Below are 25,554 nucleotides of genomic sequence, written 5' to 3'. Positions count from 1 at the left end.
AAAAGAGTGACAGCTGGTTTGTCAACCCCAGCAAACGGACACGGGAGACGGTGGGGGTGCTGAGAGCGAGCAGTGTTTAGGGCAACCGAGAGGAGATAGTGAGCAGCTCACTGGCCCGTGGAATGTCGCCTCTCTGGCGAAGAGATGGCAGCTGAGGTCACAGACGGAGGACGGGGGGGGTGGGGGCTGGAAGAACCGACCTGGGGACTCAGCCTGCAAACAAGGGGAATGAATGTCCAGGAAGGAAACCAGAAGAGCTGGAATTCCGTATCATGAAAGCCGAAGGAGAAACCAGTTTCAAGGAACAAGGAAGGGCTGAGCAGCCACATGGGAGCCGCTGGGAAGCCAAGCAAAGCCGAGGGATCCAGCGTTGCTGTGAGCTATGATGTAGGTCGCAGATGCGGCTGGGATCTGGTGGGGCAGTGGCTGTGGGGTGGGCTGGCAGGTGCAGCTCCGATTCAACGCCTAGCCTGGGAACTTCTCTATGCCGCGGGTACAGCCCTAAAAAGACGAAATAACTATGTCCCCCAAACGGGACTCCCATCTCCACCTCCCTCGGGCCAACCTCAAGCCTACTTTCTCGGCCTCCCTCGGTGTTTTGGGTCTCAAATGCCGACATCATCCTTGGCTTCTCCTTTGCCTTCACAAGCCAGTCCCGAGCCCTGTGGGTTCTTCCCAACCTCAAATTCCCCTTGGTCGTCGCTCCTTTCAGGCAGCCTGCGGCAAGCTGTTTCCTTCCTTGGGGTGCAGTGAGAGACACCCTGTTTCCATCGTGTCTCCGAATCAGACCTTGCTGCTTTCGGCACGGGCTTTCTGAGCCACCCGTACCTGGTCCAGGTGCCTGCAAGGGAAGCCACTCAACATACATTACACAAGCTGACGACATCGCGCACAAGGTCTTTGAAGACCTGGATCATACCTCCCTCTCCAGTTTCAGGATGCTGTACCCCACACTCACTCTTTTCCAGGAATAATCTCCCACTTACAGTTCCCCAAATCTTCCTCAGCTCTGACTTTGCACGAGCCCTTTCTGCTGTCCGGAGCCCTCTTCCTCCCTCTTCTCCTTGGAAAACTCCCACTCCTCCTGAAGATTCTCGGAGATGCTTTTGCTGTCCTTTCCTCCTCTCTCCTCTCGCATCCCCATCTATGTTCTCCAAAACCAGCATCATTTCGATAAGCAAAGTACGAAATTGTACCTACCAATCATGCACCGGCTGGTCGAGTTGTGTCGGGGGACGATGAAGAGAAAGTGTTCCCACAGCTCCCCAAGGACACTCCTCTTTCATTTTCAGGAACCTTCTTCCTCCCCTCAAAGGCCCCCGACCGCCCAGGTCTTAGGATCAGTCTCCCAAGTTCCTGACCGGGTCCCCAGGTCCTGGTCTTCTCCATCCCAACTCCAGCCATGGGGCAAAACTATTAGTGGCCATGCCGACAGTCCACACGATACCCCAGAAGGCATCGCCCGTCTCAGGGTCCCCCCTGCCCCGCCTCATGGTTTTGCTTCCCCTCTGAAATCCTAGCCTCCACCCCCAAGTTCCCATTCTATCCCTTATACACACATCGCACTCACTTATTGTCACCCCATTTAGCAGCGGCTTTCTGACCTGGCCGCTTGACAACCCAGCCCAAAGCCCAGGCCCGTCTCCAGCGATCTCAAATGACCGTGCCCTTTAGACACTCCTACCTTGCAGAGGCTGGCCCTGGCACAGCCCACTTTTTCCATTCCACATTCTTGGCAGCTGAGCACTGCTGAAGAAAAAGCAAAAACTTGGCCCCCGGCCACGGCAATTCCTGGTTTCCATCTCAGATGGGTTTCAAGGGCATCCCCCGATCTTTTTCCTTGGGTCTGGTCAGTTTCCTCACCCAGACTCCCTGGTGGTTAATACCAGCCAAGTGTGAGACGTGATCAGTGGTCAGCAATCAAGGGTACTGGATAAAGTTTAAGAAAAAAGGCTCGACGTGGAGTGTAAGTTAGCTTCAACGCTTTATGACCCTAGGGTCCAAGTCAATCATCTTCATGACGCTAGGAATACTACTGCTAGCTTGTCTTTTTTTTTCTTTTCTTTTTACAGCCACACCCACGGCATATGGAAGTTCCCAGGGTAGGGGTCCAATTGGAGCTGCAGCTGCTGGCCACAGCCTCAGCCAATCCGAGCCACATCTGCGACCTCAGCTGCAGCTGGCAGCATGCTGGACGGCTAACCTGCTGAGGGAGGCCAGGGATCGAACCCATATTCTCACAGAAATTTCGGGTCCTTAACCCTCTGAGCCACAACGGGAACTCCTATCCTAATTCTTCTCGTTAAGAGTATGACAGATGAGGTGCAGGGTGAGCCCCTGGCAAAAAAGGCAGCGTTTCAAACCCCTCATGGCTGAGGTACCCTTCATACTTCTTATACTTTATCAATGAAGCATACAGGACTTTTGTTTTCCTTTTAATTTATTGTGTAGTTTAAAGTGAAAGTTAAAACATCATACGGACAAAGCACAGAAGCTTTCGATATAGTGTTGACCAGTTTTAAAACAGTAACAGTGAGTAATCACCTATACACACGTCTCATCCCTACTTTTATATCTCGTTATTACAAAGGTCCTATTAACACACGCGGTTCTAATTCCTTATAAACCTATTTGTCAAGCAGCAAGATGACAATACAGCATAGCATAGCACGGAAGGCTTCCTTTAAGAAACCAGAGCAGCAGTATTTGGTGAACGGTTATGCATAGAATAGAACTGACCTAGAGGGTAAACACTGGTCAAAAAACAGGCAGCGCAGGTACATCAACAAAGGGAAAAGGTAACTCTTATTAATATAAGATAAAATGTTATCTTTAGGCTTTAAGTTAAAAACTATAGAATATTTTAAAAGCAGACAATACAAGGTGCTTAAATTCTAGACTCCATAACAAAATACTATTCCATTAAATGCTTAAGAATCCATAACCTTTGAGTACTGCTCATTGGCTTTTTAAAGTCAACCTGAAATATAAAAGCACTTGAAGTGTACTAGTCAAAAGCTAACGTCACACTGGTTACATGTTCCATGAAAACATACCTTTTAAGAAAAACTGACTTTAAAAAATACTGCATTGTTGACTTCAAATCATTGCAAAAAATGCTGCTCTTAAAAGTAAAAATGCACTCCTTTCAAATCTTTCAACACATTTTGGTTTAAAATGCCCTATTTTGTGAAGCTGTTTCTTAATATATTCCCAACTTAGAGCAAAGTAACCATCTGAGGTTGGTTTTAAATCTGAAAACATCTAAAGAAATAGTTAGCGTGTCTGTAAACTGGCTGTCCCACCAAGGAGCAATGTATTTATGTTTCCACCATGAAAACATCACTGCAAAATCCATGGGATGAATTCTGCTTTTAGCTTTATGTAAATACTAAAAACCTTATTAAACAGTGCCACACAAATATTTAGTGTTTCGGGGCCTTAAATTCAGCGCCATGCTACCAATACACTGGATACAGGCAATTTCCACAAAGGTTTCAGAGGCAAAAGAAAGTTTTCTGAGGCAAAAAAAAAAAGGTTTGGAAATGGTTGGTTGGGAAGGAAATAAAAGCACTCGCTGAAGTCCTTGTTGTAGAATTAATCCTCAGAAGACGGTGCCCTGATCACCACCGCTGTCTGAGGGGATTCAGACAAGACTAATGCTTGCGTTTTTAATGCTCAGAACCTTCTACTTGAAAATTAGCCACAGGTCAGTTCATCTCCTACTAAGAAACTAAAAACATACTTATGGTGAGTTCTGGCTATAAAAAGCACTGCAGCGGGAAAAAGAACAAAACATGTCACACAAGTAATCCTGTATTAACAACTATTTCTCTTGCCTCTCTTAGCGGCCTTAGAAATATGTACTCTGTCGAGTGTACCGGGTGGGAAAGAGGAGTGCGGGGGGGCCCGGGGGGGTGCGTTTTAAACAAAGGAATTAAGTTGGGAGAATTTTCGTACTGCCATCAGAGATTTCTTTTGACTTTCCTAAGAGTTAGAACATGGTAGGCTGTGAACTATTAATATGCACTGGGTATTTTTCCCAAGCAAGTTCTGCAGAACACTTCTTAAAATCCTATTAAAAAAAGACATCCACGAGGCATAAATATTCATAAATAACACCAAGGTGTACTCTGTCACATGGGTCATGTGTGGATGACCCCTGGAGATTGGGGGGCTTATGGGGTCATCATCCTTAACACTGACTCACTGGGAAGCTCACCAGCTAGGACTTAAAGCTCGTCAGCAGTTAGCATCTAACCTAAGATACGCACCCCAAGGCGAAATCCCCAGCTCAAAATATCAGACGATGAAAGACCTAATTCAGATATCCTCCCAGCACCAAGAAACAGTACTTTTTTTTTTTCTTTCTCCTAACTGAGGAGCATTTGAATGTGATATTTAGCTAGTACGACGCATGAAAATTCCTGCTTGAAACTTGGGTCACTGTTTGGTTCATGGATACAGTCACATCAAAACAGAACATTGCATCCGACGAGGAAATGAAGGCTGAGCCCCGCTCTCAGCTGCTGAGCTGAGGAAGTCGTATAAAAAAGTGAAGTTATACTGTGTAAATTCCCTTTTAGTACCTCCAAAGGGCTGCAGGGAGAGCCGAGGTGTGGACAACTCGGGGCAGAGCCAGGGAACTGTCCACAAACAAACAAAGCTATCCTGAAGCATGAACATGACGTATGAGGTATCCAACAAAATCGCAACACACCTTCGTCACACAGGGGTGAGGTCCTGTAATGACGAGTCCGTGAGCAGCGAGGGCTGAAAAGGTAAAAAGAATGCGGATTCATAACGTAAGCTGGGGTTGCAAGGACTGCATCCTTGCATAGAGTAGGCGGCATTCAACAGGAAGGTTCTTTAATCCATGTCCCTCTTGCCCAGCAACCACTCGGTCCAAAGGTCACTGCGGACAAACACGGGAACTGAGCAAGAGTCATTTTACAGTAGAGCAGGCATTTTCACCCACTCTCCGTTTTTTCCCTCAGTACCCAGCACCCCTGAGGTCTTGTCACTGAATTGCTGTTTTGTGAAGAAGTATTTTCTCCACAACACAGGCCTTGAGCGGGAAGGCCTCCCGCACAGAAGGATCAACGAATCCCACTCGTCCTGGAGTCGAGACAGGGCCCTGGAAGGCCGCATCACCCCTCTAGCATCCTGAATCAGGTGCCCCCCAAAAGCTGTCTCACAGAGGATAACTATTGCAACAACATGGTGAGGGTCAGAATCAAGTTCCCCAATAAATAACCGCTATGCTAGAAAGAAAAATAAGTTTACAGACTACCTTCGTGTCTAACCTAAGATACCACCACGCCTATGATGCACCACAGGGATCACTAAGAAAAGACACGGGCGCTCCAACTATGACGTGGTGCTTCTGTGTCCTGCAGAATGTTTGCTCTTTTAATTTCTGAAGCAGAGCTTTCCGACAGAGGTTTTTCTCCCGCTAACTGCGTGCACTCGCAAAGGGAGTGGGGGACCCGAGGGGCTGGTTACGTGATAACGATCACTTCGTATTCTGAGTCCAACGCTTCTGAATCGCTGGACTCACAGCCCTCGACGTCCGCGCTCTCCCAGACCACGGCGCCCTTGGCATCATCGAACGTGCTGGAGATGCAGCACCTCTTCAAGCAGCTCTCCACCGCCGCCTTCTGCGTAACGTCGGCGGGAAGCTGGGGACAAAACGGTGCCTGGCGCCTGAGGGACAGCCCCGCTCGACGCATGAATCGGTCACACCAGCCTTTCGTCGCTTTGAATTTGGTCTCATCGATTCCGAGGGTTCTGGCGATTTCTCCGGCCTTCAGCTGCATGGCTTGGCGTGTGACGGGCAGGCCTTTGGCGCGCGTCTCATTGACAAAGCGCAGGACCGCTTCGTCCACCTGCGGGTACCTGCCCTTCTTGGGTCCCGTGAAGCACTTGGTGGTGGCCTTGCAGGAGAAGATGGAGCTCCGGTCGTTCCTCCAGCGCCGGATGTTGGCCTCGTTGATGTCGAACACGCGCCCGGCGGCCCGGTTGCCGTGCTCCTCCGCGTACACGATCACCTTCCGCTTCAGGGCCGAGTCGTAGTGCACCCGCTTCGACGACATTGTGACCGGCGCCGCGTTCCCGCAGCCCGGGCGGGGCCCGTCACGCCGCGACGGCCGCCGGCTCGAGGCGGCCACCCCGCATCCCACGGTGGCGCAAGGCGGGATGCGACACAGCCAAGGAAGAGAGGCGAGCGGCCCGGGACGAACAAAATGCGGCTGGCAAGCCTGTGCCGTCCACCAGACGAGCACGCACGGGCGCGAGTGAGCCCAAGCCGCAGGGAACGCGGGGCACGTGGGCGCACAGGGGCTGGCGAGCTCCTCTGCAACGATCGCTGCACGGGCCCGGCTTGGTTTCAATTCCCTCTGTTTTCATACGGCTTACGTGTGACCCTTGTCAAATCGCACACCGAAGGAGTCGTCTTCTGCCTTTGAGCAAACGGCAGGGCCAGGTGGCCCAAGCGAGGGCCCTGGGGCTGAGGCGGACGCGGGCCGCGGCAGGGCTCAGTGCCCTTCATCCGCAGGTGCCCTTCTCTGGCGAGCAGATCTGACCCGGGGTGCGGAGGAGGAAGCGTCGTCTTCCGTTTCAGACCCTGAAGGCTCGTGATCTCCCTCCTGGGACCCTGTGTCTCCCACCAGCTCCCGAAGAAACTTGAATTTTGACAAAAAAAGATGCCAAACAAAGTACCAACCTAGAGAGAGAGAGGAGATTAAGAAAAATGGTTACACACGGTTTTATCCGTTGAGGACATTTCCGTTAAGGGGGGGGCGGTGTGTGTGCTGGGAGGGGGTTAATATTATAAAACAGGAGGTATAATTTAAAAATACATGTGATTACAATGTATACAGCAGGCGCTTATTAAGCAGTACCTATGGACAAGGCACAAGGTTATACAGAGACGGCAAAAACAATTTCTGCCTTAATGGAATTCAGAATCCCAGCCTGGTCCATCTACAGTAAAATGATAATGAGATTATGATATCTAAGTAACGGTGTTTAGTGCATTAAAATCAAATTTTTGAGAGCGCTTTTCTGGGGAAGAAAGACTACCCTTTGCCATTCACCTGGAGATCATGCTTCAAAGCTCATGCTTACTCACAGTAAGCCGGCTTCAATCAGAACATCAAAGACACGACATGCTGAGAATCAAGTGCACTGTGGCGAAGACTCAGGACCAAACTATTCAAAAACTTCTAGAAATAACACAACTTAACAGAAATTTAATACATTGTCTTTACGTGAGGAAAGAAAAAAGCCAGAGTATCAGTATCTTCAAGATTTAATTAATTAATTAATTAATTTATGGTCTTTTTAGGGTTGCACCCGTGGCATGTGGAGGTTCCCAGGTTAGGGGTCGAATCAGAGCTACAGCTGCTGGCCTACACCACAAGCCACAGCAACCAGCATCCTTAACCCACTGAGCGAGGCCAGGGATCGAACCTGGGTCTTCACAGTTACTAGTCAGATTTGATTTGCTGAGCCACAATAGGAACTCCAAGATTTTAAAAAATACAGTATCTTCATGTCAAAGTCATTAAAGTCTGAAAAAAGGTTACTGACCTAAAAAAAGGTTGCTAACCAAGTTGTTTGTTTTTGCAAGGAGCTTTCAGTTTTAGACATCCACTAATAAGGAACAAACATTGGTTAATAAAGGAGCAAAAAGGATAAAACCCCTGACCCACGACTGGTTGCTCTGAAAAGAGCATAAACAAAATTAACTACTGCTAACAAAGTTTTTCATGCTAATGTGTTTTCTTGATTCCTTCTACTTTAAAACTCTCTAGTTTCACAGAAAAGCAGTGGACCACAGCATATTCGGATGACTAGCATTTTCTGAAAACAAAATCCAACCAGCTTTTCTACCCCAGGGTTACACAGGCCAAGAGGAACGGCCACGGATGGAAGTTTCTAGTTACTTCGTTCTTTCTTAAAATTTAGGGGGCTGTGGGGGGAAGGGGGAGGAGGAAGAGAGAGATTAACATAAACTCCTTGGTACTAAAAAGATTCACTTCAGAGGTTTAATCCATTTCTCAAGTTTTTGCTTTCCTTTACAGCCTGAGCGCTAACTGAACCACTCCACAAATGTATTCTGGTCAAGCGCATGTCTGAATAAAGCACCTCAGACACACAGCTGACCAACATATATTCGTCAATAAATAAAACAGTATTTTCCTTTTCTTTTTTTCTTTGGCCACGCCTGCAGCATGCAGGAGTTCCTGGACCAGGGGAGTTCCCATCACGGCCCAGCAAAAACAAATCTGACCCGTATCCATGAGGATGCAGGTTCGACCCCTGGCTTTGCTTAGTGTATCAGGGATCTGGCGTTGCCATGAGCTGTGGGGTAGGTCAAAGAGGAGGCTCGGATCGCACGTTGCTGTGGCTGTGGTATAGGCCGGCAGCTGTAGCTCTGATTTGCCCCCTAGCCTGGGAACGTCCATATCCATGGGTAAGGCCCTAAAAAGCAAAAAAAAAAAAAAAAAAAATCCTGGATCAGGGATTGAACCCAAGCACAGCTGGAACCAGAGCCACAGCAATGACAACACCAGGTCCTTAACCTGCTGGGCCAGGAGGGAACTGCTCAAACAGTATTTTAGTATTTTAATGATATTCCAAATTAGCAAGTTCCCTGTTCACTCAAACTTCTCGGTAAAAATAGGCACAGGGAATTCGTGCACAGAGCACCGGAGCAGGAGTCAGGAGGCTCGGGTCTGAGGGAAGACAAAGCTACTGCGAGGAACAAATAAACAGCGGGCTTAGGCGCCTGGACCGAGCCCACATTTGGTGAACTGATCAGCAGCATGAGCTGGGCTGTCCCTGGGTGGTGGGGTCTGAGGGGACTTCTATGTCACTGTTGATTCTTTTTTTTAATTGATATTCAATTCACATTTCACCACATCCAATCCTTCAAAATGTGTAATTCTGTGGGTTTCAGCACATTCACAAGGTTGTGAGCAAACATCACCATTAACCCCAAACTCCAGAATGTTTTCATCAACCCCCCAAAGACACCCCATACCCATTAGCAGTCCCGTCCCCATTGGCTGCTCCCCCAGCCCCTCTGTCTCTGGATTGTGTATTCTGGGCATTTTATATACATGGGACCACAAGGTGAGGTCTCTTGTCTCTGGCTTCTTTCACTCAGCATATATTTTCAAGGTTCATCATCCATGTTGTTGCATGAATCACCTTATTCCTTTTTATCGCTGAATAATATTCCACTGTGTGGACATATCACATTTAGTTTAGCCACTTACCAACTGGCGGGCACTTGGGTAGTTTCTACTTTCTGGTTATTACAAAGAACAGTTTCTGCTTTTTGGCTGCAATGACTAAGGGCACAAGTTTGGGCACTAACATGTTTTCCACGTCTCTTGGGAATAGAACTGACCCTTGATCAAGACAGGAGTTGGGGTGCCAACCCTCTGAACCATTAATAATCCATCTGTCACTTTATAGTCCGCCCTCTGTGTCCACAGTTCCACACCCAAGGATTCAACAGCAGATCACGTAGTTACTGCAGTTTATGTCTGTAGGGAAGGAAATTCACCTACGAGTGGGTCCACACCGCTTAGACCCACGTTGTTCAAGGAACCACTGTATTCTGGGGGCAGGGGTGTAAAATGCTGAGTCATGTGGTACCTTATGCGTAACCATCTGTGAAATTGCTTAACTCTTTTCCAAAGCGCGTGTGCCATTCCACACACACTCCCATCAGCAACGTAAGAAGATGTCCTCAATTTTTCTACACCCTCATCACGACTCTTGATGGCCCATCTTTTTATTACAGTCATCCTAGCAGGTAGCATTACCACCGTAGCTTTGCTGATGGCATTTCGCTAATGACTAAATAAACTGAACATTTTTTTTTTCTTGGGTTTACTGGCCATTGGTAAATCTTTGGAGAAACGCCTATGAAATTCCTCTGCCCACTTTTTAATCCAGTTGTATTTTTTTTTTTTAAATTTAAGAGTTCTTTACATATTCTTGACACTAGACGCTTATCAGATATATGATTTGCAAACATTTTTCCCCATTCTGGGGGCTTTTTCACTGTCTGGATAACGTTCTTTGAAGTACAAAAGCTTTAAACTGTGATGGAGCCTAATTTATCATTTTTTCTTTGATGAAATCCAATTTATCCTGTTTTTCTTTGGTTGCTTGTGCTTTGGGTGTCATTTCTAGGTTTGTCCCCATGGATGCTAGTCAGGTTATTTCCACTGTGCCATGATGGGCACTCCCAGGAGTTGGCAAACATTCTATCCAAGGTGTTGTACGGTCTACATGTCACACTCCATCTCTGGGGGGAGGGGAGGCATCTTCCAATTAAATAAGACACATTCGGGAGTTCCCGCCGTGGCGCAGCAGAAACGAATCGGACTAGGAACCATGAGGTTGCGGGTTCAATCCCTGGCCTTGCTCAGTGGGTTAAGGATCCCACGTTGCGGTGAGCTGTGGGGTAGGTCGCAGACACGGCTCAGATCCAGCACGGCTGTGGCTGTGGTGTAGGCTGGTGGCTACAGCTCGGATTCGACCCCTAGCCTGGGAACCTTCATATGTTGTCGGTGCGGCCCTAGAAAAGACAAAATTAAAAAAAAAAAAAAGAAAGAAAGAAAAGGCTTCCCAGTTGTTTTATCATCAGAAAAGAAAAACTATAAGACGTTTTAACTCTAATGCCTTAGTAAAAACAAGAAAATTAAAAATATAAGTATATAAATATATATGTATGCACAAATGCACATGAATCTTCTCCAAACGGGCTGATACTGAGTATTTGGTACATTAACTATGTAATGAATAAGCCCTATAGCATTTTGAATTCTAACCAACTATTGCATCAACCTGAACCCATACTTCAATACTGTAATTATGAAAAAAATTAATTATGAGGAAAAAAATACATCTGGATCTAAACACTTCAAGTTTTCCCAACTGCTTAGCCATTTTGGGGTTATCAGTTACCGTGCATGAAAACAGAATCAAAAACGTCTACAATTGTGCTAATATTACCTTGAGAAGAAAGTTTTACGTCTTTTCATTCCAAGCAGAAAAAAAAAAAATCACAGCGCACAAAATAGCACCATTATTACAGAGCCCAGAGTTAGGTTACCTGACCCTGGAAGTTTAATATAGCCAGGGTTTTAAAAGTTCTGCCTCGTCTCAACATTTGTTTGGAATTTAGTTTAAGCCTGAACTCGAAGTAAACAATTTCACGCGTGCTTCAAACCCAACTCTGTCCCTACCCCTGGTTAAATGAAGGTAATGAAACCTCGCATTACCATTAGAATCAGAATGTGTGAAAAAGAAAAAGCAGTAACCAATCACTTCACCTTCGAATGCAGGCCAAGGTTAAAATCTGGGCAGATTGTGGCAAGAATGGCAATCAAGGCGCTGCCCGTGAAGCAGTAACTGGTTTAACCCCGAGTCAAGATGCCCAGCCCAGGATCCTGTTCCTTCCTCGCTAGGATGCCAGCGGGCCTGCCATGGGTCTGGGGTACATCTCTCCGAGCTCGCTCGCGAGAGGTAAGTGGACAAAAGAGGGTTCTAACACACTTGCCCAACAAGCCTTTTTTTTTTCTTTTTAACCAGACAAAACCAGCCGGTCGGCAGGACCAATCCAGCCGGCGGGTGCACCGCAGGGTGTAACCGCCCCGCGGCGATGCCCACTCACCGCACACCATCAGCAGCAGCACGATCAGCAGCGTGGCCACGAACACGAGCAGGGTCAGCCCGACGTTGTGCCACATCTTGGGCACAGGAGGGCGGCCGGCTCCGGGCGGCGGGCGAGCGGCGCGTCCGGGGCTTCAGCAGCCGGCGCCGGGCGCGGCAAGGCGCCGGGGCGGCATGGGCGGCGGACGCCCCCGGGCAGCGCCCCCAGGAGGCGGGGCGGGGCGGGGCGGCGCGGAGGCGGGCACCGCAGCGGCCCGGCCGACCGGCCCACGGCCCTTCCCAAGCCTGTCTGGCCGATGGAGCGCGGGCGGGAGGCGGAACGCGGGGCGCCCCTACCCTCTCATCGCTCCGGGGAACCCGGGTCGCGGCGCCCGGAGACTCCGGCGGCAGCCGGATGTGCTTCCATGGCGGAGGCCGTGCACCAGCCAAGGGGAGAGAAGGCGAGCAGTGGAACGCGCGGCACACACGGCCCTTGTCGCTGCCCGCCCGAGGGTCCCTCGGCCCCAGGGGCCGCAGATAACGTCTCCCGGCCGCGGCCGCGATGCTTCTCCGCCCCAGACCCCCCGCCCTGCATCAGCTCATCAGCGAGCGCCCCCACCGCCCGCCTCCTCCGCGGCGCGGGGGCTGCTGGGAGATGGAGTGCAGAGCCGAGGGGGAGCCTTGAGGAGGCCGCCCCGCGGGGACTACAACTCCCAGAATGCACCGCCAGCTGGGCCGCTTGGCTTCTCCCCCCTTCTCGCCCCTCTGCCTTTGGTTATTCTCAAACCACAGCCTCTGTCTACCGACTGCGGGTTTGTGTTCTGGGAACTTGGCTGCCTCTCGGTGCTAGGCTCCAGCGCCAGAGTGATTTCAAACATGGTTTTGTTTAAAACCATGGCCCACGAAGCACGAAGAGGGAAGAAAGGGAAGGCAGCTGCCTGAAAAACTGGTTGCATGTGAACCTAGCCCTGTTGCTGGGGGCGAAGGTTGGATACTTGGGACTTTTGAGGAAATACCAACGTCCTGCCAAAGACAAGATCCAGAAGCACGGAATCTCCCTTTTACCCCAGTTACAGATGTTGCTCTGTGTTTGCATAGCTCATGTATTTCGGAAACGGCCCGCGAGGGGCTTAAGGACATCTCTTTTGCCCTTAATTCTCCTGAGTTGTAAATTTAATTCAGCTGCTGCCTTGAGACCAAGCGACAGACGACCCCCAACTGAAGATTTTGCCACACAGGCTAGAACAAGCCCCTGTGAAACAAGACAGTTTGATAGTCTCAACTTCTCTGAATTTAAACTCCTCATTTCCACCAGATTTTAGTCATTCCTTAAAGAGGTACCCCCAGAAGAAAAGACGGTAAATGCACATCCTACTTCTGGAAGGAGCCAGGTATAGACTTCATGTTTTCCTGTGACTCTCTTGCTCTCTGCACTTTTTCCATTCTTCTACTAATTCCTTTCCCCTGTCCTCATGTAAGTATATAAGGTAGAGAGTCATAGGAGAACGAGAGCCAGGCATGGCTTTCTTGACATAAGAGAAGCCATTTTGGCTTAAGCCATTTTGTGATCTAAGCTTGGCGGCAATGTTTGCCCTAGAACTGGCCTCAGTGAGAATGGTCTTAAAGGAACAAAAGGACAAAGGACTGTTATCAGGGAAAAGAAGTAACAATCGCAAAGGTTATAAAGGAGTTGTAAACTCCCAATTTTGTTTCAGAGGTAAAGATCAGCCTGAAGCACTTTCTTGAGCTGTTTTGCAAAATTTAAAACCCCCTCGGGGGCCTAACCACCAGACCAACCTAAGGAAGGATGTTGATAAGCTTTTCTGACTCTCCTGACTTCAGTTAACTAAGGTTTAGACTCAGTTGACCACCCAAGCCCCTTCATGAATATGCATGTACCCTTAACTTAAAACTTTCACAGTTTTGCTGTCTGGGGAGACTCTGGTTTGGGAAAAGGTCCCTGTTCTCCTTACATGTTGCTGGAAGGAAGTACTCCTCCTTTCTGTTCTTTGGGTTGGTTGTGTCTTCTGGCTGAACACCCACCAAGTGGCGAACCCAGTTTTCAGATAACACTAGGAGGTTTAAAAATTACAAAAGAGGAGTTCCCGTTGTGGCTCAGCAGAAACGAATCCGACTAGGAACCATGAGGTTGAGGGTTCGATCCCTGGCCTCATTCTGGGGGTTAAGGATCTGGCTTTGCCATGAGCTGTGGTGTAGGTTGCAGATGAGGCTCGGATCTGGCGCGGCTGTGGCTGTGGCTGTGGTGTAGGCTGGTGGCTACAGCTCTGATTCAACCCTTAGCCTGGGAACCTCCTATATGCCACAGGTGCGGCCCTAAAAAAAAAAAAAGGCAAAAAAATATATATATATTACAAATGAACTTGGAGTTCCCTGGTGGCCCAGCAGTTAAGGATCTGGCATTTTTCACTGCTCTAGCACGGGTTTAATCCCTGGCCCAGGAACTTCTGTATACCATGGGCCCAGCCAAAAAAAAAAAAAAAATTACAAACGGCCAAAACAAATGAATTAGCTCTAGAGGCCAGTCCCAAGCATGGTAGTTTTTAAAACCTCTACTGCCTGGTGATTCTAAAGTGCACTCCAGGTTAACCCTTGCTCTAACGCATGTTTCTCAAAGAATGGTCTCTGGACCAGCAACATCAGCATCCCCTTGGAACTTGTTAGAGATGCAAACTCCCACTGCGGTGCAGTGGGTTAAGAATCCAACTGCTCAGGTTGCTTCGGAGGTGCGGTTCGATCCCCAGTCTGGCAATATGGGTTAAAGGATCCGACATTGCCCCAGCTGTGGCTCGGATTCAGTCCCTGGCCTGAGAAACTCCATATGCCAGGGATGTGGCTAAAAAAAAAAAAAAAAGAGGAGTTCCCACTGTGGCTCAGCAGTTAGGGACCCTAGTAGTATCCATGAGGATGCAGGTTCTATCCCTGGCCTCGCTCAGTGGGTTAAGGCTCTGGCGTTGCCTTGGGCTGTGGCGTAGGTTGCAGATGCAGATTGGATCTGGCATTGCTGTGGAAAGAAAAAGGAAGAAATGCAAGTTCTCAGGCCCTAACCAGGACCTAGTAAATCCAAAACTCCAGGATAATTCAAGTAAAAAGTGGTGTCTTGAACTAGGGTAGTAATCACTGGAGCCTGGAAAGGTGGAGAAGTTTGGGGTATGTTTTGGAAGGAAAACCATCAGGGTTAGCCCGTGGGTTAGGTATGGGACGGGTGAGAAAAAGAAATCAAAAAATGACTCCCAGGTTTGTAACCTGAGCTTCTAGGTAGATGGCGGTGCCATCTCCTCGGATGGGGAGGACTGTGCAACCAGCTCCCCAGGTTGCTTTAGGAACTCCAGTCCTCCCCGGGGCAGGGTTCCGCAGCCAGGAACCAAAGCCTCCGAACTCCAGAGTCCAGGACCTGTCCCACTAAGCCAGGCTGCAGCCTGTCCTGTCCTGTGCTATATTGGCGCAGATGGTTTTTCCGGGGTAAATGTGGTAAGGCTTTTCCAGAACAAGGTCTTGAGTGTTGTACCCTTGAACCACAGCTCTTTCTGGAGGCCCTTCTCCTTAAACTGTTCTCCTCCCTGCTCTCTCCTTTCTGACCACGTCAATCCTGCTTATCCTGCAGTGTCTGTCCACTTTCTTCCTCAGTAAGACCTCCTGAATCCCGATCCCTTGTCACTCCTCTGAGTCAGTGCTTCTCAGCCATACCTGCAAGCCGAAATTACCCAGGACGCTTTGAAACCAGACTCCTGGGTTTCATGCCAGGAGTACTGAGGTGGGGAGGGGGTTAGAGGGTCTGCACTAATTTAATGTCTGCCAGGTTTTGATGAACCATCAAGAACGGAGAAATACGGAGTTCCCGTCCTGGCGCAGTGGTTAGCGAATCCGACTAGGAACCATGAGGTTGCGGGTTCGGTCCCTGCCCTTGCTCAGTGGGTTAACGATCCAGCATTGCCGTGAGCTGTGGTGTAGGTCGCAGATGCGGCTCGAATCCCGCGTTGCTGTGGCTCTGGTGTAGGCCAGTGGCTGCAGTTCTGATTAGACCCCTAGCCTGGGAACCTCCATATGCCGTGGGAGCGGCCCAAAGAAATAGCAAAAAGACAAAAAAAAAAGAATGGAGAAACACGAGTGTCAACTATGTTTATTTAGCACAGAAGCAGGTACCTCCTTTGTAATATTCCCTGGATTGTGTTATGTTATTATTTAGTATTTCATAAGCACAAGTACATATATGTAGTATTTCATGTACACAGATACACTTAGTATTTCATATGCACAAAAACACTTCGTATTTCATATGCACAAGAAACATTTAGTATTTCATATGCAGAAATATGATTCTTAAGCGGGAGAACGTACCCCTCCCTCCCCTGCAATTTCTTCCTCTAAGGGTAGTGATGTCCTGCCCTTTCATCCCCTCTGACCCTGCTCAGGGGAGGAGTGACAACTGATTGGTGCATTTGGAAAAAATAAACTAGGTTTGCTGAGCTCAGCTCCTCCCACATCCCCCTTGGGTCTGAGCTGCCTTATGCCTCATCTGCATAGGCCTTCTGCATAGCGCTGTCTCCACTTAGGGTTTGATGAACAGGCCTGACTGGCTCTCACATTATTATATGTTCTCTGACCTAGGCTTTTTTTTTTTTGGCCACGCCCGTGGCCTGTGGAAGTTCCCTGGCCAGGGATTGAACCTCAGATCCTTAACCCTTAGGCCACCAGGGAATTCCTCTGACCTAGTCTTTATTATCTATACAGGTGATATTTTGGCCTCTCTATATTTTATGATTTTTTTTTACAATTTCTCAGTTGGGCAACATATTCGTGTCCTCTCTCAGCAGCCCCACCCTGCTTTTAAGAATCCCAGTGCCTTTTAAGGAAAGGAGCCATGAATCTGGCATGTGCGTGTTGCCACATAGTAGGTGCTTGTCATGTACTGATTGATCCAGATGTTTATCTCTGAAGCCTGGCAATACGCCTGGAATTTAGCCATTTGATATCTACATGTTGTGGGAAGAATTACACTAATCGTGGGATGGATACAAGATAACTAGGACAAGATTCCTGCCCACAAGGAAAACCCAGTCCTGCAGCAAGCATCTCAGATGCTTACTCCGTGCCAGACTCTGTGCTTGCCAGTAGCAATACAAAAATAAATAAAATGTGCTCCCTCACGTAAAAGAACCCAAACTGCCTTAGCATTTTTCAATGTCTGCTTCAAGAAATCAGTTTAGTGAGTCATGAGCAGAATCTAAAGGAATAGAATAGAATAGAATAGAATAGAATAGAATAGAATAGAATAGAATAGAATAGAATAGGAGAAGAAATGTGTATTACAAGTAGTAAGGCAAGCACTACTCATGGAACTTGTTTTCTCTGTACATGGGTGTGTGCGAATTGAGTCGCAATACATGCAAAATATATTCTCACTAGGGGTTACAGTTTTTTAAAAATTGAAGCTCTGTAGTCCAGCACGGGGAGCCAAACATGTATAAGCAACTATATTCAATATTATTTTCAACATATAACACAGGAATGTTACTGATGAGCTTAAGGCTTAAGGAATCTAAAAACTTGGTGGCAGGTCGTAGATAGAGCTGACATTCAAAGCCAGGTCAGTCTGACTTAAAAGGAAAAGTTGTTTCCTTTGCACCACGACACTGAGCAAGGTATTGGGAAAGTTCTTGGGAAAGGGAGACGATTAAGGGAAAAGGCATAAGCAAAGTAGCGAAGGCATGAAAATGTATTTTGTGTGTGTTGGGGGGGGGTTGTCCTTAAGGTTCTATGGCAAAGACACAGTTGCTTCCAGTTCTCACGAAGTTGGAGTCAGGGTGCGCCACAGTGATGGAGAAGGCCTCTTCTGCAATGAGACTCTGCTTCTGAACTCGACTGGGCTGGATTACTTCGTCTCTCTGAGAGTTTAGGCCACTGTTGGATTTGTCAATGTGCTGTTTGTCACTGTTCGTAAAATAGCTGTGCTAACCGTGCCGTTTTTTCATAGGATCGTTTTGAGAGTTTGTCTTAATATGTGTAAGTTTTGTCCGTTAGATTTCAGTAGAGACGAGGGGAAATTCTGAAAATCATCACTGATTCATTCATCCCACAAGCCCTAAATGCCCGCCCTCGCTTAGCCGCCGTGTCGTGTAGCTGAGGGTGAGGCCGGAGCAGGCACAGCATAAAGGGTGAAGCAAAGGAAAACTGAGGACTGCAGTTTGAAGGAACAGGAGTTCAAGCGAAATGTTGAGTTTCATTTTATTTTTTTCACAGTGTTTTCATGAATAGGGTTATACTGAGCCTCTTTGTCTGTCACTTATTTTCTCCCCCCCCCCCCCCCCCGTTTGTCTTGGATTTACTTCCATGTCCATGTGCGGAAGACTCATTCTTTTTAAATTTCTGTATCATATATAGAAATGGATGATAACCTATTTAACCATTTTCTTATTGATGAATATTTAGATCGGGGTGTTTTGAAAAGTTGATACGATGCTGTAAAGAGCTCGCTTGCCATGGTGCCCACCCTTAGAAAGTCTTCAATAAATGTTAGTTAATAATCTTAAAACCTAAGGCGTTCCCACTATGGCTCAGCAGGTTAAGGGCCTGACGTTGCCTCCATGAGGATGCAGATTCCATTCCTGACCTCCCTGTGTGGGTTAAGGGTCCAGTGTTGACACAAGCTGAGGTCTCAGATGCAGCTTGGATCTGGTGTTGCCATGGCTGTGGCATAGGCCTCAGCTGCAGTTCTCATTCCACCCCTAGTCTGGCAACTTCCCTGTGTTGCAGGTGCAGCTATAAAAAGGAAAAAACCTAATATGTTCTAATATATAATAGAGAGAACTGAGTAGCAGAATTGGTTTCATTCAGTTCATTTTTACTTGATTTGGAAGAGCCAGGGCAAGAGCAAACTTGGACCAGCAAAGACAACTATTACCCAGAAGGACTCCCAGGAACCCACGTGTGCCTCTCCCCACCTGCTGGATGTGATGTGTAGGAGAAGCTGGCTAAGGAGCCGGGGAGCCGCCCTCAGTCCGGGAGGCAGAGAAAATGGAGCAGGGCATCTGCCAGGAGCAGGAGTGCGTTCAGTTCCTAGGGCTGCCATGACCAAGTGCCACACACGCGGCGGCTCAGAACTGCAGGAGTGTATCTTCTTACAGAGGTGGAGGCGACAAGTCTGACGTCAAGGTGCCTGCAGGGCCAGCCTCCCGCTGGAGGCTCCGGGGAGAATCCGTCCTGACGTGGGGTGCCGGCGGCCGGCCTTGGCCAGCCCTGGTTCGCAGCAGCTTCGCTCCGTTCTCCGCCTCTCTTTGCACAAGTCCTTCTTCCTTCTGTGTCTGCGTCTCTGTCCTCAGAGGGCCTTCCTCCAAGGACACCCGTGTAACCCTCACCGTAGTGTAACCAGCGACATTGGCAAAGACCCCATTTCCAAATAAGGTTACGTTCTGAGATTCTAGGCGGATGTGAATTTGGGGAGGGGGAGAGGACACCACCATGCAGCCCCATCCATGGAAGAACTGCCCTTGAGGGCTTCCCTTGACAGTAGGTGGGCCATCTGCTGAGCAGAGGCGGTGTGCCTGCCACCTTCCACCAGCCATGAAAACAGTTTTTTTGTTTTGTTTTGTTTTGTCTTTTTAGGGTTGAAAATGGCCTGATTGATATTTGCATTATGGATATCTTCTGATTTCTTCCTGAAAGGCTTAAATTTTTTTTTTTTTTTTTGTCTTTTGTCTTTTCAGGGCCGCACCTGCGACATATGGAGGTTCCCAGGCTAGGGGTCGAATTGGAGCTGCAGCTGCCAGCCTGCACCACAGCCACAGCAATGCCAGATCCAGGCTGCATCTGCAACCTACACCACAGCTCACGGCAACACCGGTTTCTTAACCCACTGAGCGAGGCCAGGAATAGAACCTGTGTCCTCATGGATACTAATCAGATTCATTTCTGCTGAGCCACAACAGGAACTCCCATGAAAACAATTTTTAAAAATTGGCAGCTGCTTTATTTCTACCTCCCAAATAGCATCCAAAATGTCTCTGTTGGCCAACGTTTATCCAGAACCATTCAGGAAAGGAAATTCTGGGACATTCCAGTCTGGCTAAGTTGATGCAGAACAGACCTACCACACAGTGCATCATTGAAGTTTTGTTTTATTTTCTTCTGTTTTTCAAGCAGGGAAATGATTTGATGGAAATGTTGTTTTAAAAATATTGATCTGGGAGTTCCCATCGTGGCACATCAGAAACGAATCCGACTAGGAACCCATGGTTCAATCCCTGGCCTTGCTCAGTGGGTTAAGGATCCGGTGTTGCCATGAGCTGTGGTGTAGGTCGCAGGTGTGCCTTGGATCTGATATTGCTGTGGCTGTGGTGTAGGCCAACAGCTGTAGCTCTAATTGGACCCCTAGCCTGGGAACCTTCATATACCACGAGTGCAGCCCTAAAAAGCAAAAAATAAAAATAAAAACAAAATAAATATTGATCTGCTTCTATAGTACTGGGAACTATGGCGAATCACTTATGGGAGCATGATAATGAGAGAAAAATGAATGTGTACCTGTATGTGTAACTGGGTCACCTTGTTGTACAGTAGAAAATTGACAGAACGCTGTAAACCAGCTATAATAGAAAAAAAATAAAAATCATTATAAATGGAAATAAAAATATTGATCTGGCAGCAGAGAGAAGGCGAGATTGGACAAAAAGAAAGATTGGAGATGTTAAGAGATCGTAGGCACGGTCGAGGCTAGTGGTCCCTAAACCTTGTGCTTTGGGGAACAACAGGCTACATAAATGGGGCCATCCTTGTGGCTGAGAACAACTGAAAAAAAAAAAAATCTAAGTGTCAAAGACTAAGAAGATGATGAGGAATAATTGCTCCGAAATAGAAGAGCAGAGAGGAATGGACATCCGAAAATGCGAGCCAGGCACTGGGAGCTCTTCCCCACCCCCCACCTCCCACCCCCGGGGCGGTGGGGGGGGTCGGGGGATGGGAAGGTCCGGAAGAGGATGCTGAGCACTGCCTTCCAACCCCCCTACCACCCCCACCCCAGGACTCCTGGCTTTAGATGCTGGGAGATGACCAGCCACGTGGGGCTGAGACACCAAAAGGCCGCAGCACAGAGCAAGGGGAAACCAAAAATAAACCTGCCGGCTGGGTCAGCTTCGTCTGATCTAGCTGACCCAGAAAAGCTCAAATCCTGAAACTGGATTATGGGATTCCTGGATTACTACAACCCCAAGGGCTGGCAGAAGCAAATTAAGAAGCTCAACGTCCAAGGCCTCCAATAATTTCTACAAATAACTTCTCAAAGACAATTTCCAGCACATACACAAACATTTTTTATTGCTTTTCCTTCTTAGTTAAAAATATATCTATTTATGTATATATTGAGCACACACCTTTAATAGTATTTATGAATTTACGAAGTTGAGATAGACATGAAATAAAATATTTCCAGTTATTTATTTATTTATTTACTTATTTATTTGGCCTTTTTGGCCATGTTCGAAACACATGGAAGTTCCTAGGGATCAAAGCGTGACAATACCGGATCCTCCACCCTCTGTGCCGTAAGGGAGCTCCAGAATGTGTTTCTTTGAAGAGCAACAGCTTTCTTGTGTATTGTTAAGACATCTTCTTTATCTTGAGGAAACTGGTTAAATGTGGCTCTTTTCCCAAGCTGTCTGCTCTGTGCTACACTAGAGAGAGTCACTCCATCGTTTGGCTGCAGGAAAGTCCAGCCAACTCTGTACAGTTGTCCTCTGGAGTGACACTGGGCCCACCATCCACCTGCATCCCCACGGGATGTCTGGCTGTTGTCTGGCTGTAGCAAGAGCTGGTGGCCCTTCAGGGATTTCCCTGTCCACCCCCCTTTCTGGGGGGCTCCCCATATCCAGGGACCGACCCACACAGAAATATAAAGATCTGGCTGTCTGAGGCCAAGTCAGCACAGCTCAGCAGGCCTGTCCCAGCTCCAAGGCTGCCGTGGGGTCTCAGCTCAGCTGCTCCCTCTGCTCAGGCCCGCTTCCCTCTCCCCCTTCCTTCTTCTTGTGTTGAAACCCAGGGCTTGTCCTCATAACCATCCTGCTGGCTGCGTCTCAGAATTTCCTTCCCAGAAACCCAAACTGCAACACCATTATTTAAGAGGAAAAAAAAAAAATGTATAACTTGTCTTTGTAATCTTTGCCAAGAGAAAAACCAGAAAACTGTGTAGTACAAAGGTTTGCCTGACCATTCTTGTGACAACCTACTATTTTAGCATCCTGTTTGGAGTTCCCACTGTGGTGCAATGGGATCTGTGGTGTCTCTGCAGCACTGAGACGCAGGGTCAAGGCCCAGCCTGGCCCAGTGAGTTAAAGGATCCAGCGATGCCGCAGCTGTGGCCTAGGTTGCAACTAGGGCTCGGATCGGATCCCTGGCCCAGGAACTCGATATGCTGTGGCACGGCACCCTCCCCCCAAAAAAAATGAAGAATAAGAACAAAGTCTCAATTTTACAAAATGAAGCCCATCGAAAATAGCTCAGAGCAAGGCCATACCCATGTGTAGTGATACCTGGAAAGTGGGAGTCCGGCTATGCCCTCAGGATTCTTTCTTTTATTCCATTTGCTTTCTGACCATCTAATTAATGTAAGGACCAAGCGAGGGACCCAGTGTAAATCCTGAAAGTGAATATTAGAAAAGCTTCCTCTCTTGCCTTTTGAAATAAAAACATGCTTTCTCATCTTGTCCAATGTATCAGATTGCACGTTCCACCCATCTGGGCCAAAAGCCATGGGAGCAGAACCTAGGATGTGACAAAGGAAGGGCAGAAGGGAGAACACAGTGGACACAAACCCAGGAGTTGTCTGTGCTGCCAGGATGCGGAAAGAACCAATAACTTCCAAGCTCGAGGCCCGAGTGGCTGAATGAAAGTCAGCATCCTGAGCAGAGATCTCTGACCTGGGCAGGAAGGTTGCGCCTGCCATGCTGCATCCGGATCGCGATGGAGGCACCTGAGGATAAAGATGTTTGCCAGGACCAGCTCAGCAGGTGTCTGGAGGTTTTTCAAGAGAGCGGTCAGGGCTCAAGTAGCCTTCTGCAAATTTGGGAGAGCGAAAGCCAAAGGAGTGATGAAAATGTTAAGATTTATGATCAGATAAGAGGAGTATTTTTATTTTTTTTAAGTTTTTTTTTTTTTTTTTTTTGCTTTTTTGGGCTGCACCAGCAGCATATAGAATCTCCCCGGCTCAGAGTCTAATCTGAGCTGCAGCTGCCACCCTATACCATAGCCACAGCAACACCTGATCTGAGCCATATTTGGGATCTACACCACAGCTCACGGCAATGCCAGATCCATACCCCACTGAGTGAGGCCAGGGATTGAACCCATGTCCTCGGGGATACCAGTCAGGTTTGTTACCACTGAACCATGACGGGAACTCCCCAGAGTAGTATTTTTAAAAGATTTGGACTTGATCTTGGACTCATGACTCAGTCGCATTTTTTTCTTTTCTTCTTCTTTATTTTTTTCTTTTTAAGGCTGTACCTGCAGCATATGGAAGTTCTGGGGCTAAGGGTTGAATCAGAGCTACAGCTGCCGGCCTACACCACATCCACAGCAACGCCTGATCTGAGCTGTGTCTGCGACCTACACCACAGCTGACAGCAACGCCAGATCCTTAACCCACCGAGTGAGGCCAGAGATCGGACCCACATCCTCGTGGATACTAGTCAGGTTCTTAATCCGATGGGCCACAGCGGGAACTCCACTTTTTTTTTTTCTGACTTTGAGTGTGGTACACCTTTGTTGAAAAACAGTCTTCCTGACAAGCTCATTCCTTAAAACTCCCCAAGCATATGGCTTCTGTGAAATCTCTGCGCAAGGGGTGTCTCTGTTATGGCATCCTAGATCCTGTTCTCACACTGGTTATGAATATACGTCGGTCCGTATTTAGCAATGTTTTTCTTTGTATCTCCCACCAAACTGTGTTGTGTTCCCTGCAGGTGGGTACTAACATGTGCATCTCTCAGTAATTGCTTCCAAATAAATAAATGCGTGGAGGTGAGGAGGAGAGTAGACTTGGGAAAAAAAAAAAAAAAAAGATGAGACCCAGCAGTGGAGCTGAAGATAGGTTGGAAAGACCTTAGGTCTTATGGTGGCTCCAGACATGTCATCCTAAAAGATGCCACTTTGGCATATTGCTATTTTGATTTAAAGGCACTTGAGAAAAAGCATGTATAAAAAATGTCATTCTGACCTTCCCTTTTCTTCCTGAAAGCAGGAGATAAAAGTCTCCTGTGATAGGTGCCCTCTCAGTACCAGGAGGAAAGGAGACATCTCATCACTAGACATGCGGAGTCACAGCCAAGAGAAATCTGTGCCAGCAAACCCTGCTGAAATAACCCCTGTCTTCCCGGCCGCGGCCCCTCAATTAACTGCCCTACCCCAGACCCCGCTGTCTTGTCACGTCTTCGCAATTCATTACCCTCTGTCCACCTTGGATCCTCACTGCTTCTTTGGGTCTTCATTATTCTTGTGAAGGCTCCCACGTACAAGCAAAAATTATGAAATAAGATTTGTACGATTTTCTCCTGTTAATCTGCCTCATGTCGGCTTAATTCTTAGGCCCAGCTGGAGACCCAGGAGAGTAGAGGAGAAATTTTACTTCACTTACAAGTCTCAAGGTGACCTTGAGGATGCAGCGACCTCAAGTTACCTGCAAGGATGTGGACGTGGGCTAATGAAGTCAAAGGTAAGGGCAGGGGGAGGGGAGGGGGCTGGAAAGGGAAGGATGGGCTCCAGGGACATCACTAAGAAGGGCACGTTGTGTGACTAACGGGGGAGCCACCAGGGGAAGGAAAGAGTCCAACTTTTCCTTGTAGACCTTATTCGGAAAAAAACGTCTGTTCCAACTACGCTGCCCCCTGTTCGCATCCTGGCTTCATGGAAATCTGCATAAATATGGTTCCAGTCTTAGAAATGGTTTAGTTAAATTATAGTTAGGCACTGAACACATACCAGTTTCCCTGGGCCAACTCAGACAGCTGGCTGCAGTAGTGGGCTTTTATGTACACAGAGAGCAATGACTTGTCATGAGCAAGAAAGTACAGTGGCTGGTACTCATTTCCCTTCTTGGCCTAATGGTTTCCATGACAGGTGAAATATTTGGTTTCAGATCATATATCTAAACTTTTGCATTGTAGCTGTTTGGGTTAATTTTTTTTTTTTATGAAAAAAGACTAAACAATTTAGAACTGTAAGAGACAGCTATACTGGTTGTGGTTTTTTGTTTTTTTTTTTGTTTTTTTTTTTAATGGCTGTACCGGCCGCAAATGGAAGTTCCTGGGCCAGGGATCGAACCCGTACCTCTGCAACCACTGCAGTCGGATCCTTAACCTACTGTGCCACGGCAGGAACTCCAATCTTTACAGTTTAATAGGTTGAACATTTATAATGGCTGTTGTCTTTGTTTAGGCTGCCGTAACAAAAATACCGTAGACGGAGTGGCTTAAACAATAAATATTTGCTTCCCACAGTTCTGGAGGTTGGGTCAAGTCACCCGCAGATTTAGTGTCTGGTGAAGAAACTGGTTCTTGCTTTGTCCTCAAATAGCAGAAAGAGAAAGCGCTCCCTGGGGACCTCCTTTTCAGGGGCCCTGGTCCCATTGCTCAGGGCTCTATCCTCGGGACCGACTTCCCTTCCAAAGGCCCCTCCTCCTAGTGCCATCGTATTGGGAGTTTCAGCATATGGACCACAGCCATTTAGTCCATAACTGACGCCATGTTTCTTCCCTGGAACAGCTCAATCTATCTTATTTCTAAAGTATCATAACCACTTCTGTCTACCAAAAAATTGGGTACCAGCAAAGAAAGGGGGAAAGGGCTCTAAGAGAAAAGAAATTCCTAAATC

At 47.8% G+C, this 25,554-nt stretch overlaps 2 protein-coding genes across 3 annotated transcripts in view; one reads left to right on the top strand and one right to left on the bottom strand.

Annotated features, from left to right (window-relative positions):
* SMIM13 (small integral membrane protein 13) lies at nt 2,423–11,914 on the bottom strand. Of its 2 annotated transcripts, none has more exons than XM_003128178.4 (2): nt 11,702–11,914; nt 2,423–6,724 (listed from the first exon to the last, which is right to left on the bottom strand). In XM_003128178.4, the coding sequence occupies exon 2, from the start codon at nt 6,093–6,095 to the stop codon at nt 5,502–5,504; it is 594 nt and encodes a 197-aa protein (XP_003128226.2). In that variant the 5' UTR covers nt 6,096–6,724; nt 11,702–11,914; the 3' UTR covers nt 2,423–5,501. The 2 variants fall into 2 exon arrangements, with proteins under 2 accessions (XP_003128226.2, XP_020955842.1); XM_021100183.1 differs by having other exon boundaries at nt 11,702–11,832.
* Nucleotides 11,514–25,554, top strand: part of LOC106504317 (collagen alpha-1(I) chain-like) — a 37,900-nt gene continuing 23,859 nt past the window's right edge. Inside the window, exons 1-3 of the mRNA XM_013977423.2 lie at nt 11,514–11,553; nt 11,620–13,070; nt 24,271–24,397. Of these exons, the coding sequence (XP_013832877.1) occupies nt 11,514–11,553; nt 11,620–12,569 (990 nt within the window). The 3' untranslated portion in view covers nt 12,570–13,070; nt 24,271–24,397. The remainder of the gene's footprint in view (nt 11,554–11,619; nt 13,071–24,270; nt 24,398–25,554) is intronic.

The sequence above is a fragment of the Sus scrofa genome, chromosome 7 (genome assembly GCF_000003025.6).
Source record: "Sus scrofa isolate TJ Tabasco breed Duroc chromosome 7, Sscrofa11.1, whole genome shotgun sequence".
Taxonomy (NCBI): Eukaryota; Metazoa; Chordata; class Mammalia; order Artiodactyla; family Suidae; genus Sus; species Sus scrofa.
Note: the sequence above shows the minus strand (reverse complement) of the source record. Positions and strands in the feature narration are given on the sequence as shown.

Excerpts from the sequence above, each read along its gene's own strand:
- SMIM13 (XM_003128178.4), bottom strand. The coding sequence starts at position 6,095 with ATGTCGTCGAAGCGGGTGCACTACGACTCGGCCCTGAAGCGGAAGGTG.